Below are 15,252 nucleotides of genomic sequence, written 5' to 3' on the forward strand. Positions count from 1 at the left end.
AAGCCCTTCCATGCCAGTGTCATTTATACAGTAATTAGTGGCTATTTGTAGCTCTGATCGCTGTATAAATGACAATGGTCCCAAAATAGTGTCAAAAGTGTCCGATGTGTCCGCCATAATGTCGCAGTCCTGATAAAAATTGCAGATCACCATTACTAGTAAAAAAAAAAAAAAAAATTATAATAAAAATTTCATAAATATATCCCCTATTTTGTAGACACTATAACTTTTGCACAAACCAATCAATATACACTTATTGCAGTTTTTTTTTACCAAAAAAGTACATATCGGCCTAAACTGTGGAAGACATTTTTTTTTTTTACAAATTTTTGGGGGATATTTATTATAGCTAAAAGTAAAAAATATTGCTTTTTTTTCATATTTTTCATATCTTTTTTTGTTTATAGTGCAAAAAATAAAAACTGCAGAGGTGATCAAATACCACCAAAAGAAAGTTCTATTTGTGGGAAAAAAAAGGACATAAATTTTGTTTGTGTACAACGTCGCACGTCCGCGCAATTGTCAGCTAAATCGATGCAGTACAGAATTGCAAAAAAATGCTCTGGTCAGGAAGGGGGTAAATCCTTTCCGGGGCTGAAGTGGTTAATTACTGAATAGTGCACTTTCGGAAACTGATGAATTGTGCTTGGGTGACCCGCCCCCTTATAACATCATCGACCAGCACACCCTTTAGTTTATTTAGCAGTGGGAGGCGACGGAGCTGTCAAACAGCGGGAGCAACTTTCAGGCGTGCGCTTTTTTTTTTCGGGTCGGCGGCCAGCATTCATGGTGATTGACGATGGATCTACACCAGGGGATATTGTTTTTGTTTTGTTTTTTGGTAAAGGACTTGCAAAAACTGTGTGCATTTTTATTTACTTTTTGAAACCTTTTTTGGTGAACGAATAGGGGTACAATATGCCCCATATTCATTCACATAGGTTGGGGGGGGCTGGAATCAATGGTCTCCCTTGTCAAAGGGGGCTTCCAGATTCTGATAAGTCACCCCCCCACACCCAGCGGGCCAGGGTTGTGGGGAAGAGGCCCTTGTCATGAGCATGGTGATAAGGTATTTAGGGGGGGAGCCCCTTACCTCAAAGTACCCCCCCGTGTTGAGGGCATGTGGCCTGGTATGGTTCAGGAGGGATTTGGCTGCTTGCTTGTTCCCCCCCCCCCCCCCCGGCTTGCCAGACTGCATGCTCAGATAAGGGTCTGGTATAGGGCTGCCATATTTTCTTCAAGTCAAACCCGAACACTTTAGCGGCGCACAGCAATTTTACATCAGAGTCCACAGAGTTCCCCTTTTAAATCTGAACTCGCAGAGGTACCTTACACTGTAAGGGGGGGGGGGGACCCTGCTGTAAGGGAGAACTCTAACATAAGGGATGCTCTGGGAACCCTGATCTAAGGGGGAACACTGAGAACTCTGATGTATGGAGAGGACTCTTATGTAAGGGGGTACACTGTGGCGTTTGGTGTAAAGGGGAACTTTAATGTAAGGGGTGCTCCGAGAACCCCAATTTATCTTAGTGTACTCACTCAGAGGCAGGAGAGAGAAGGGGGGGAGACTTCAGTCACAGACGGGATGGATGGTGAGCTCACTCACACCTTGGCAGTCAGCACCTCTTATCCAGATGTAGCTGAGGCTGCTGTAGTGTGTGCAGACACAGAGTTGTAGGGTTGGGAGGGAAAGGAGCAGATCAAGCCCTTTCTCCTCTATCTGTGTAGGCGGATGGATAATTGTTAGTGCTGGCACTGGGCAGTGTGAAAGAGAGTGTAACAGACACTCTCAGCTTACACAACTGCAGCCAGCAACCATGCTGGAAAGCCATAGTCTGGTCTGAATAATGTGTTCAGGTTTCAGGCGGTCTGAAACATGAACGCATGATTCCAAACCCATACAGGTGGCAAGTGCACTTGGAAGTGCAGTTGCTGTAGATCCCAGGGGGACATGCAAGGAAAAGAAAAACAACATTTTATCTTGCACATGATTGGATGATAAAATCAGCAGAGCTTCCCCTCATTTCAGATCTACTCATCAGATTTACAGCGACTGCAATTCCAGTGCAATTTCAAGTGTAGTTTGCACTTGTAGTGCACAGTGGATTTACCTTTCGTAAATAACCCCCATAGTATTGGGGTGATTTGGCTATGTAACTCAGTATGGGAAAGTTAGTAATGCTTATGGCACCACTCAAAGGAGCCTCTTCCCTTGATCCTCAGGAAAACGAGGGTGCCAAGTATCTATGTACCAATCCAGAAAGTAAAGCTTTATGTGTGTAAAGTGATCTGTGCTCTCCCGTCCAGCCCATGCAATCAAATGAGTGGCCTCAGCCTACATGTCTCCACCAAACCGCGCCTACTTGCGCATTTCACCCAGCCCACCAGGCTTAGTCATAGGCGGGGCAAAACATGTCAGAGGGCAAGGTTTCACAGAGACATCAAGGCTGAGGACACTTTCCTTTACTCTTTGATTGCCACAGGCTGGACAGAAGAGCAGTGATTACTTTACACACATCAATGTGTATACATACATGTAAGGGGAACATACAGATCATCAAGCATCAGAAACATTTATCAAAATATGAAGTAAATAATGACATAATGACAGGTATGTTACAAAATATTACACAACATACATCTTTATATATGTCCAAAAGCCAATGATAAAGAAAAGTATGGCTCAGCCAAAATCTTGGAAGCAAAGATCAGCAAAAAGCAAGACAGCACAACTGAGCAGATACACATTGTACAATCTCGGTGCCCCTTGTAGAACCAAAATGTATTACATGTAACACAAATAGCAAATTAGACTTGCTCAGTTGAGCACTTGACAAATTGATTTTGCAAGAGAGGAAAGTAATTAGGCTTTAAGTGCTCTTCTAATTTTTTATTTTTTTGCATGCTATCCAAAGTACTTTGAGATAGAATCTCAACAGCTTTGCTTTTTACAAATTACAATCTATAAGTATATAATGACAAGTTAGGAACATTGCAGCGTAGAGTGCATGTCATTAAAGGACATCTGTAACTCTCTCAGCATGGAAACCCCAATTTACACATTGCTTGGTTTTCATCTAGCAAACCTGCTTTCCAATTGTTTTTGGGGCCTTGAATGGTAATCTTTGTTGAATAAGTAAAGGTTACTTTAGACAGTAAGCTCTACGGAAAAGAGACCTGAAAACAGCTGACTAGCATAAATCTTCCTGTGAGCTACAGTAACATTTTTAATAAATAATAGATATAGTCAGGCTAGGTTCACACCTCAGCAGCTCTGCAAGCCCCATTTGCACAGGCACGATGGCCCATTCATTTGAATGGGCTGCTGTGCCTGTGTTTCATACAGTAAAATGGTTCCTGTAAATGAAGCCAGAGGGAAATCACATGGTGCTTTTACAAAATGCAATTTTGCACAACTGAAAACATGCTGCATTTTCAGATGTGTGGAGGTACCATTAAGAATGAATGGCAGCCCTGTGTATCTGCAAAGGAGCAGTGCAGTTTGGCTGCGGGTGTAGGAACTGTCCCATACCCACACAACAAGTGTGAACCTAGCATAAGAGTTGTCTATTTACAAGTATTTTATTAGGTGGTTCACTAAGAACAAAAAGTGGTATTGTTCAAGTTGAAATATTACTGCCATTAGGCCTCAGCAGATCAATAGATGAAACACACAAGAAAAAGAACAACCTAAGTTTTGCCACATAGATATTTCCAACATTCAGACACCAGTACTTCTGATGTTTGGAAGAACTTACTTAATAAATTCTTACAGTAGAAGATCTCTGCATTTGCATTCAGTGACAATGCAGTTACTGATCTATTATGATCAGCATAATTCTAAGAATGACTTCAGGCACCACATTTTACACATTTGGCCATATGCACTCATGAAATGTGCTGGTGTATGACCAGAAGAATGGCTAAACTACTGACTGATTTTGATTGGTATAAAATGAACTGCTTATCAGTTCCTGCACCTTGGTTCCTAGAAGTAACAATTAAAGCTGGCGATACATGGTAAGAAATTCAGCCGGTCCAGTATTGACCAGCCAGCCAAATTTCAATTCATGTATGTGCAGGCTGGTTGGACATAAGTTGATCTATTGATCAACTTGTGTGCAACCAGCTAGTCGGGCTTATGCCGAACAATCAGTGTAGCCAGCTATAGCACTGATCATTGTATTCTGACTGTATTCCTGATAAATTTACTTGCTGTCAGAATACAATAGATCAACAGGAAGGATTCTCCCATCCACCTTGAATGTGTGAATGGAGGAATCGGCTCTTTTTTGTTCATCCCACAGGCTGCAAGAAAAAAAAAAAAGAATCATGTATAGCCTGCCGAAAGTCATTCACTGCAGCCCAACAAATAACTGGTAGTAACTGCTATCTGTATTTGAATCAGCTAATCTCTTTTACTGTCTAAAATGTGACATCTTACTAATTCTCTGTCTTTAGGAACTTTATCTGTACTGTTAATTTAGTTCAGCCTTAATGGGACAATATACTCATTCTTCAAAAGTAAGTGTATGAATGTGGCTGAAGATGAATCAAGGTCTTCTTGGTCTTTGGTTCTATTCTGGTTTTAAACTTGTTCGAAGTTGTCTTGCTATTTTGACACATTCAGCTTCCATCCTTAGCCCCTTCCATGCAACCATCTTTATTTTTTATTTGATCTTATTTGTTGTCTATGTAGGAAAGGCCAATTGCAATAATATCAGTTTTAAATTTATATAGATTACAAAGAAGTGTTTTTTTTATAATAAAGAAAACGATTTTCCTTTGTTCGAAAGCCTTTTAAAGAAGCTATAAATAAGTGGTTGTCTGGTTCTACAAAAGCATGCACCTTCATGTGTAGTGGGACGAAGGCCTATGACAGCATGCCAGGCAGATGTTACAGTACTCTGGTTTTTACACATGCACAGCCTTGTTACTGCAGAATCCTATGACTACATGGAATGTACGTCACATTGGAAGTAGGAGATTACTGCATACAGAGCGATGAAAAACATGACATTGTCTCCACACATTCCACAGGCCAGGTTGCAGCTGAGATTAGTGATGTTATGAAAAGAGCTTCTCTTCATTCTCTCATTCTTGCAGACACTTATATATTTCCGTAGGCAAGCTAAAGGCAGAATAAAGAAAACTTCCATACCCTTTTATCAGAGGCTTTATAAACCTTGTCCATTCTCTCTAAATCTGCCTCTAACTCAGACTCGTACTGATAGAGGTCTTTCTCTAGCTCAGTCTAGTTAAAGAAGAACAAGACAATTAAGGACACGTTACAGAACTCTCAGAGGATGATATACAAGACACACTGAAACAATATACAGTGTAGCAGAATAATTTCATAACAAACAAAAACAACAAGATGACATCCAATCAAACATTTGACATTGTTCAATACTGATATGGGGTGATCATACATGGCCCAGTCTTTGCATTGTACAGATTCTAGTATTACTTGCAATAATTGGGCGGTATATGGGCTTTCCAGGGAGTACTTGATATTGTACCTTGTGAAAAATCCCTAAGCAAGCAGACAAATGCTGTTCCCTTTTATCATTTGGAAAAAACATTTGCACACAAAATTAATTTGATGGAGCAGATATCTCACCACTGTTGGCTCTTGGTAAGACGTTTGCCTGTCTTGAGATAGTCTTAAGCTGGCCATAGATGGATTGAATCTTGGCTGGTTCAGTAGGGACCAATCAAGATTCCATCCATCTATGGGCAGACTGATTGTACCAAAGTCGTACCATCATTCGACTTGGGTACAATCAGCATGTCGGATTTTTTAGCATGCAATTATTCCCAGTGGCTATAGCCTCTAGCAGTAATCATTGTGTGATCCCTGCAGGGACAGCTTTCTGCCCCCCCCCCCCCCCACCCCAGTAGAAAACACAATAGCTCCATGGCAGGGATCCCTCCCCCCATCAACACTGACTGTGTTGATGGGGGAATTGAGCGATTTTCTTTCCTGCAACCCGTGGTTGTGTGAAACCCGTGGTTGTATGAAAGAAAATCACAATATATAGTTCTTTACTGCAGACATTTTTTCTGCATTTCAGGGTGGAATAAGCACACTCTTTTAAAATCAAACTGTAGCTGTCCTTATTTTTCTGCATATTAACTATCAAATGCTTATTTTCATATGTTGCATAAACAAGGAGCAATGAATACAATAACTATTATAAGATTAACTGCGACACTGATTTAATTTAACAATGAAGTGCAAAGAGAAATAATATCCAGAAACCCATTAACTTGAGTCAGAAATCTGGGAGGTGTAATAATTAGTGCAGAAGTAGGTCCTCATCCGAGTTGGCAATACTGAATGGCTTGTTCATTATGCAGCCCATCCAAAGATTGACTCCTTACTGGCTGGTACATGAAGATATCTGCCAGACTACTTAGCTTCTAACAGCGGGACTATTAGGTGATGCTCTGACAAGAACACTGGCTTGTCTTCGGGGGAAAAAAATAGTGATTGGATGAAATTATCCAACAAAGCCAACTGCTTTTTCATCAAAGGATGAGGTGTTGCTGTGGTCAGATGGTGTCCACATACATATGGACTGTTAAATTATCTACCTGAAGATCATGACTAAATCCATCTTCAGAGATGCGAAAAATAAATAAAAGAAGAGACAAAATGTGAAACACACTACTGAAAAACAAAATAAATCACCCAGCTTTTTGAGAGTTTACAATATCATAATTATATCTTTAAACTCAAAGTTTAAAAAAAAAAAAAAGGATTTCAAGACACGGCACGCATGCCTATTAAGATCTGTGTTCAATAAACTGTGCGCAAATAAGATGTTAATATCACCAGTCATTGTACTATTAAAGAATGTGTACTCATTCAGTCTATTGAGGTCTAGTGGGTCTCAGTGCTACAGGTGTCAGATAGAGGTCTTACCACCCATCATTCTAAAGGAGATATCTATCTATTTAGGGGGAAATGTGGAGACAGTTTTGGTAAAAAGTATACTAATCTGTACTTTTCCCCCCATCACTATTCACTTCCTTTGTAACTATCCTATATTGGAAGTCATTTTATTATCAAGGTAACACAAACGCTATTGTTAGTAGCAATATTAAAATAATTTGGACTTACAGGTCTTAGGCTAGGTTCACACTGAAGCGATGCGGGAACGCCGCGAATCCGCGGCGGGTTCCCACATCGCATGCCTCCCACCGGCAGTTCACACTGCCCTATGCGGACTGCTGGGAGTGTCAGTGAAACGTTAATGACACCCCCAGATCAGTTCGCATATCGCAGTGCGATCTGCAAACTCGGTCAGGAATCGGATCGCATGGTGTGAACACCCATGCGATCCGATTCTGCTGCGGACCAAAAAAAGGGTCCTGTGCGAGTTTGGAGCGGGTGCGATGCGAATTCAGCCATACTATCTGTATGGCTGAACTTGCATCGCACAGAGATCGGATGTGATTTGCACTGCAGTGCGGTGCGAATCACATCCGGGTCTCCCAGCCGCACCTGTGTGATCCCAGCCTTACACTGATACAGAGAGCTTTGGTGAAAAATGTACCCCCTCCCCACACCAGTGGTGCATTTCTCATACTTTGGGAGCATTGCATTAAACTGATGCCACAAAGAAACTCCTATCAAACGAGCAGGGCCCTCTGAATGCTGCTGTATTAAATTGTATTGTTAATGTACTGTCTGTGTTGTAAAGCACTGCGCAAATTGTTGGCGCTATATAAATCCTGTATAATAATATTCTCCTTAGGAGGACAACTTTCATCAAAGTGAAAATGAACACACTTACCGGATGAGTATGCATTATTATTTACACTTTAGTTAGGCGTTTTAGTGTAACCACACATTTAGCCCTACATGTAATAAGTGATATTATCTTAAAATATAGTACAACAATTAGTACAACAGGACTGGAAACAGACAGATGACTGTGGGGCAGACATCCAAGAACAAATAAAATGAAAAATTCAACGTTTATAAGCACAAAGCACTGAAACTGACACTTAAATACACTGACTCAACCAACTACAAAATTTTTGTTAATAAATATTACAAATACACAAAATGGGGTAAAAGAGAGATTAAAGCAAATCTATGGAGGCTTTATCTCCACAGTGCCAAGACCACCTTTCCCTTTGTCTGTATATGCTCAAGTTAGAAGGCAGTACACCATATTGGGTGTTTGGACACTGGCTATATATACCACAATAGACATTTAGTATGCCTAATTTTTGGTTGTTTTTCATAAAGTGAATCTAAACCCACAATTTTTTTAAACCTTTGGATAGAATGGTGAAAGGTTGGAACGCCTGTCTTGTCCCCCGACATTTTACTGCCATCTGGGGCTCCTTTACACCATCCACTATACAATCTGACTCTACAATATCCTTGAAGCAGAATTTCACTCTCTCAATCAGTATTGACTATTTTAATCCTTATGATGCTAGTATTAGTAAATAGACCGGAAAGTATATCATATTTATATATTTTAAACATTTTTATACACTTCTTCATCTTCCTTGTTTCCAGGCCTAGGAGTCTTCGGGAGTGGTTTTCTTAGCCAAGCACACCCCCTGCATGCATGCCTGGGCTAGGGGCAGAAGGATTCCAAGTAAATGCTATATAAATCACCTGTCCCTATTTACATCCCCCACAGCCAGCAATGCTAGGAGGTGTTTTTCAAAGTCATTTCTCAGCAAAATAAATCAGGGACACATGGATGGATGGGGGGCGTTTGCTTTGAATACTAAAAATTAAGTAAGTAGCATTTTTGGTTTGTGGTGCTCGGATGCAGTGTAGTTCCACTTAAAGATCTACTATCAACTATGTAGTGTCTGCCTACTTTGATAATGGGTTGATTATTTTTCACCTCATATTGAATCGTTTAGGTAAATGAGACAGTGATTGTAAGGTGTATGGCTAGATTAGCTGGCCCCACTTTCTGTTCTGGGGACAACATTTTACCATATTTGATGTAAGGGAAAATCTGCAACAAGAAAACAATAGAAAGACAAGAAAGAAAACACCAGAAAGCTGGCAGAGGTTCTAGCATTGCCCTACTTATCTTATACTAAACTCAGACAAAAAATTATATAAGAAAAGAAGGTACCCCAAAAACAACAAAAAATAAAACAAAAAAGGGGCAGACTTGATGTATCAGTTGATCTTTCTCTGGCACCACTCTATTTTTACTTCTGTTTGTGCTGCTGTTAGAGAGATTTCCTCTAACTTCGTGTTCTGGGGACAATGAGTTGTGAAGAATCTCTTGAATGGAGCCTTCAATGGCAGTAAATTCTGATGGGAGCCCTATTCCTTCCCTACTCCATCCAAATTGAAAAAAAAAAAATTGGGCTATAGATATACTTTATAGGAAGCATACGAGCAACACAAAGGCTGTTGTTGCTGGACCACCTAAAAATGCTGATTGTTGGGCTGTTTTGTTAACCTCCCTAGCGGTAATCCCGAGTCTGGCTCGGGTTAGGATTTTACTAACAGGAGCGGTAACCCAGAGCCAGACTCTGGATCGCATCGCTGGATGCAGGGGAGGACACAGGGAGAGTTACTTACCTTGTCCCCTGGATCCAGCGATGTCCCCCGCGCTGTGTGATCGAGCTGTCCTCCGCTCGATTCACAGTGCCGAATGCCGCCGAGCTCCGTTCCCTGCGGCGTTACGGCGCACGGGAGCGGAGAACGGCGGCAAATTCAAAAAAGTAAAAACACACAAAACACACACAGCACTGTAATCTTACAGATTACAGTACTGTAGTAAAAAATACACACCCCCTTTGTCCCTAGTGGTCTGTGCAGTGCCCTGCATGCACTTTTATATTGTAAATACTGTTTTTTCTGCCTGGAATTTGGAGATTGTCCATAGCAACCAAAAAGTGTCCCTTTTTCAGTGTTTTAGGATTTGATTACATTATTGAATAATTTTTATTATTATTTATTATACTATAAACTTTATCATACCCGGGATGTCTGCTAGACTCTGGTTTGAAGAGATTTAAGAGCGTTATTCCTAAGAATTACAGGACTACAAAATAAAACGCCAGATTTCCATGCAAAATAATTGTACCGCTTTCAGCACCTAATTCCAGACTGAATCATACCGCCAGGGAGGTTAATACTGGTCAGTACTTTCTGATTGACCCAGAAAAAGAATGGAGTGAGTGAAGTACTTGGGTTGATTTACTAAAGGTAAAGAGGCTGTTCACTTTGTAAGGGAATTTTCCTATAGCTTAGTAAATGAGATGAAGCGCTGCTGCTTTCCATAATCTAATCACGTGCAAGCAAAATACGTTTTTTGCACAATTGGCTGTTCTATACAAAGTGGATTTTTACACTAACTGCTGGGGGAAAAAATGCAAAGTGAACAGCCTATTTGCCTTTGTTAAATCAACCCCATAAATCTTTATCTACATACTTTTGGGTATGTAGCTGACACTATATAGTCACCATGACAGCCAGACTATTGGCATTTTCAGAAGGAAGCAATGATACTTCACATATTTCTTTAAGGTGGAACTAACTTTACGTCTACCTTCAGCCAAACTATTACACCATCAAATGTCTGCTGTCATAACTAATCACATGTACAGTACCATGGCAGTTGTAGATCGAACAGAGGCTAAGATGGCAGCTTTCTTGGATGAAAAGGATAGAAGGTTCAGTTCCGCTTTAAGTATAGGTTTCCTTCAAGAGTACTTCATAAAAATCAAAATGTAGGAGAAAAGAATATCATAGATCCTTCTTTAACATCAAGGTAAATAAATGTGGTGATAAAGGCTAAAACAAAAAATTGTTATGCAACTAGTCCTTGAGTAATAACACCAACAAACGGCCTGAAATATGAAAATGCCACCAATCATAAGTGTTAAATGCCATCTGTGATGAGTATGACCACGTTTAGTTTGGTTTTGTCAGAACTGGGCAAAATTGGCCAAAGCCTTGGAACCTCTACAGTATAACTCTATTCATAACTAACAATTTACGCATGCACTATTTTGGTTTGGTATTCTGGTTGCTTATACCAACCATGGCACATTTATGACTACCCTGGACTCTGCACTGCTAACAGCCACATTAGGCGCTGTACACTGGCCAGCAGAATGAACTTTGAATTGTTCATCGGTGATTATTGTTTTTCAAAAGACAAGTAATTTGTAAAGCATGGCATCTGTCTGCATTTCTTCTACAAGAACACTGACCACGTGTTCCTATTTAGTTTAATTTATTTATATCATTTTATTTAAGATGTATAACAAAATTTTAAGGGCCTAAGATATTTTTTAATATAACAAGGTTATTATGTGTTGTACTGAATGGGTTTCTTCCAGCACTGTTACTTTTTTTGGTGGATTTCATTCCTTATCTTAATTTGTACACCCGTGGTTTACATTAAAGGATACCGGTGTCACAAACTATGCAAACAGCAAGATGAGCCGGATGACAAAAGTTCAGTAATAAACAGAGAACATCAAGCTACTATTTACCATACTAGAAACCTGTTATTTAAGATATATGTGAGCTACCATTGATAACCGTCTTCTGAAAATCCTAGCTGCCTGGCTGTCAAGCTGGTTCTCTTGCTTTGTAATCAGTGAGCTGGGACAAGACTTCACCTGCTGCATGCATGTTCTGGGTTAGAGACTCAAAGTAACAAAAATAAGAAGCAATGGCATTCTGTCTCTCTTATTACAGCTTTTCTTTAAAAGTCCATCTGTCATATTATAAAATCATTAAAAGAAAGCGGTCTATAAAAAATCCAACAGCAGCTCATAATGCTAATAGCTTGATATTCATCCACTATGTGCCCTAGGAGCCCTTTCAATATGGAGCCAACTTTCCACTTATAATAAAGTCGAAGCTTGGACAGGTCTACAATATCGCAACAAGAAATGGCAGTATGACAAGCCTTTCTGTAAACCAGTAACTAGCTCCTGGGGGCAGCATAGCGGAATATCAACCGAAAAGAGTGTTATGTACAGGCATCTGTTCTTCTGATGTAGAACAATATTTTTGGGACTGAAACGCCAGGGTCATTTGAAAATAAAAGTTAATTATAAATTGATGGTAACTATAAAATTCCATATTTAGGATGTTTCACGATTAAAGCAGCATTTCAGCTAAAACAATAAAATAAACCCTAGTTAAAAGGAATTATAAGGGAAAACATAAAACTTAAAACCAGCTACAAAATAGCTTACCTTAAAAATAAAAAAAAAGCCAGTGATTTATATGTATTGTAAGAACTATACTACTGTAGTTCTTGCCAAACTCAGGTTGTGTGATCTGTGCAAAAATCAAAACCACTCTATTCCAAAGCTATCAGTTTGTTTAACAAATGATATTGGTTTTGTGCTGGAGCTTTATACTTCAATACAGGGACTTTTGGAGTCAAAATGGAGTGGACACAACCTGATATTGTTTAAATTGTTTGATGATTTTGTCTTCATTTACATCCTCCCTTTATTACCAGAGCTTGATAAATGTAATTTACTTATGTGGCTATCAAGCTAGGCCACGTGTTGTTTTTTTTTTTTATAATTCTGAGTCTCTGGCTCAATCTACAGCATAGGAATGACTGTAGAACTTGATATTATGAATAATGTGACAGGTACTAGAAGGGCTGGGTTGGAAGATTGTGAGTGGGATTTGAAGAGCTCACTGAGCCTCTGCCTACACAGTATTCAATAATAGGATATCTGTATCCTAGTACAATTGCACTTAGAGGTTAACAATATTGCTCCATCAAACTTCACAAATATTTTGCTGTATATAAACCAGGAGTGGTGTCCTTAGTCTGTCATGGTAGATTTTATTCCCAGTATGGACTAGCTTTATCTATACTTCTCAGACCCTGAAAGCACAGTATGACAAGGCCAGAAAAGTTGTGTACTTGGCTTTAAATGCGAGTTACGCAGAGTAGCTCAGAAGCTGAACTATAAGCACACTCAAAATGTAAGCTTACTACACACACAAGCACACGTTAGATGCTGCAGCAGTCTTTTTTGGAGAGAATTAAGAGAACGTTATTACCTTCCTATCCTCTACTTTGAGGATAGAGCAATCCCCCGGAGTATAATCCCATATCTTTTTTGGAGGCTGATGAAAAGCAGAGGATGAAATAAGGAGATGAAAAAAGAGAGAGAAACAGAGAAAAGATATCACAAGGAGAATGAATTTGGAAATAACACACAAGTAGAAGATTTGCATCTGTACCAGGAGGAAAAGAATAAAAAAAAGGGGGGAAACAAGCAAAAGCATGTCCCATACTATAGTGGGGGGCATGAAGCAGGCATGCAAAGGATTGTAAAGAATTACAGTTTAGATTAGTCCAAAAAAATGGTTCAGAGATTTGTAAGATCTAAAGGAAGCCCTAACATGACCAGGCAAGCTTCTACATGAATACAGGCCGGTCACCTGTATTCTAGAAGGCATTTTTTTGACCTGTTGGGGTCACCTGGAAAACAGCAATTTAACTTCATTACATTAACTAAGATAGGACAGAAGCTTGGAAAATACTGATCTTTGCAGGAAAAGGCAGATAGTAAATAGTGCTTTCATTTACTTTGCGTTAAGGCCAAGAGTACATACCACATTTACAAATGGCTGAAATTCCATGATGGCAGTGCAGGATAATGAGATAAAGGTTCAGCCAAGGAATACATACAGTATTTCTATTTACTACAAAACAGCTAATGATCCCTGACAAAGAAGTGCTTTGATATATCATCCAGAATATGGCACATGCTTTCACATAACAAACTTGTTTAAAAAGTTTTACCAATGCTGGGGGGTAGTTATTATATACCGTAGTTCAACTAAATACAGCCTTCATTACCAAAGTGAAATGGCTGAGGCATACGTGGAACTGTTCAGTAATAAAAGAAGCCTTTATGATCCAGAGTAAGGAGGTTTACTATAAAATATAACTGTTCATACTATTGGCACAGTCACAAATATTAACAATACAAACAAATGATTCTCATAGTTATCCCTTTTTAGCATTTTATCTGACAAGTTTTCATTGTATCAAATCAATATACTAAAATAAATCTTGATAAGCATGTGCAGCTTTCCAGCAGAAGGAACATTAGGAACAAAATGTATCTGGAAAAGTCTGAGCAACATTTGCGATTAGTAATTTAGGTGACTTGTGTAAGACTTGAAGCCTGCACATGCCTGAAATTAGTCTACTATAATGCAAGATAACTTTTACAGATCCATTAGGTTTGTCAATTGTGCGCAATATATACAAATGGGTAGTGTTTAGTCTAGAACTGCTTCTAATTAGGAATCTGGCAGGACAATAATATCTCATTTGTATTTTTTTTTAACAAGTCAGTCATTCAAATAAAGTTATTTCACTTTTTGGCAGCTGTTGGAAAGATAAGTTAATCTCTTGGTTGCTTTGGTGGCAAGATCTGCACTTTTTTTTTTAGACCTACATAAGAGCCACAACCATTACGAGTAGGTTTCACTCTTTTGGTATATTTAATATCGCCAAATCAGTAGTAGGAATGAACACACCCAAAAGAGAGTAGACTGGAGCAAAACTAAACCTCATCAATGAAGTCCCAAAGAAACCAAAAAATTTCTCACAAGCCAAAACACTTTGGGGTTAACTGATCGAAAAGTATATATTTTTTTATTATGGTGGCTGCAAGTAGATGATATAGAGCTGAATTCCGCACCTATATTTTTCCAGCTCTTTAGGGACCAAGAATGCCTCTAAAGTCTCAATAAGTGGTGCATGTACCTGAAAAGAAAGGCACTGAGACATAAGGTTGATGTCATAGGTTGATAGATAATTCAGCCTTTTGGTAGTTGCTTATTCAGTGTTAAGCAGTACAAACTTATACCGTAACTCTTTTTAAATTACTGGTTGATGACGACAAGGATATGACTGCAGCTGTCAAAACATACTAGACATTCCAGGTTTATGTAAGTTTTAAGGTTAATAAAAGTTCAAAATTATGATTTTGTTTAGCTTTGATTAAAAGGCACATTTGTATCTTTATGAATTACAGTACAAAATAGTATACAGGATTCACAGGTTCACATTTATACTTCATTAAAGAATATGAATAAATAATGTGTGGTGATATATGTGTGTAATGTATGTATGATTGACACCTAGGGCTCTCCTGTATTCTTTGCTTATTATCTGGATATTCATTATGACCTACAGAGCCCATACAAGCTACTTTTACATGGCCAATATAGGACATGTA

General features: G+C 39.1%; 1 protein-coding gene across 46 annotated transcripts in view; it reads right to left on the reverse strand.

Annotated features, from left to right (window-relative positions):
* SORBS1 (sorbin and SH3 domain containing 1) overlaps window positions 1-15,252 on the reverse strand; it is a 582,779-nt gene that overhangs the window by 76,967 nt on the left and 490,560 nt on the right. For 39 of the 46 annotated variants that reach the window (XM_077454315.1, XM_077454316.1, XM_077454323.1 and 36 more), the window contains 2 exons: window positions 13,055-13,120; window positions 5,162-5,254 (listed from right to left, as the gene is read on the reverse strand). The exons of 2 other annotated variants lie outside the window; for them this stretch is intronic. In XM_077454315.1, coding sequence (XP_077310441.1) covers window positions 5,162-5,254; window positions 13,055-13,120 — 159 coding nt within the window. The remainder of the gene's footprint in view (window positions 1-5,161; window positions 5,255-13,054; window positions 13,121-15,252) is intronic. 5 more of the 46 variants (XM_077454344.1, XM_077454317.1, XM_077454309.1 and 2 more) reach the window with 2 other exon arrangements.

Source organism: Lithobates pipiens, unplaced genomic scaffold (assembly GCF_037356315.1).
Source record: "Lithobates pipiens isolate NorthernLeopardFrog02 unplaced genomic scaffold, aLitPip1_a1.2 Scaffold_25, whole genome shotgun sequence".
NCBI lineage: Eukaryota > Metazoa > Chordata > Amphibia > Anura > Ranidae > Lithobates > Lithobates pipiens.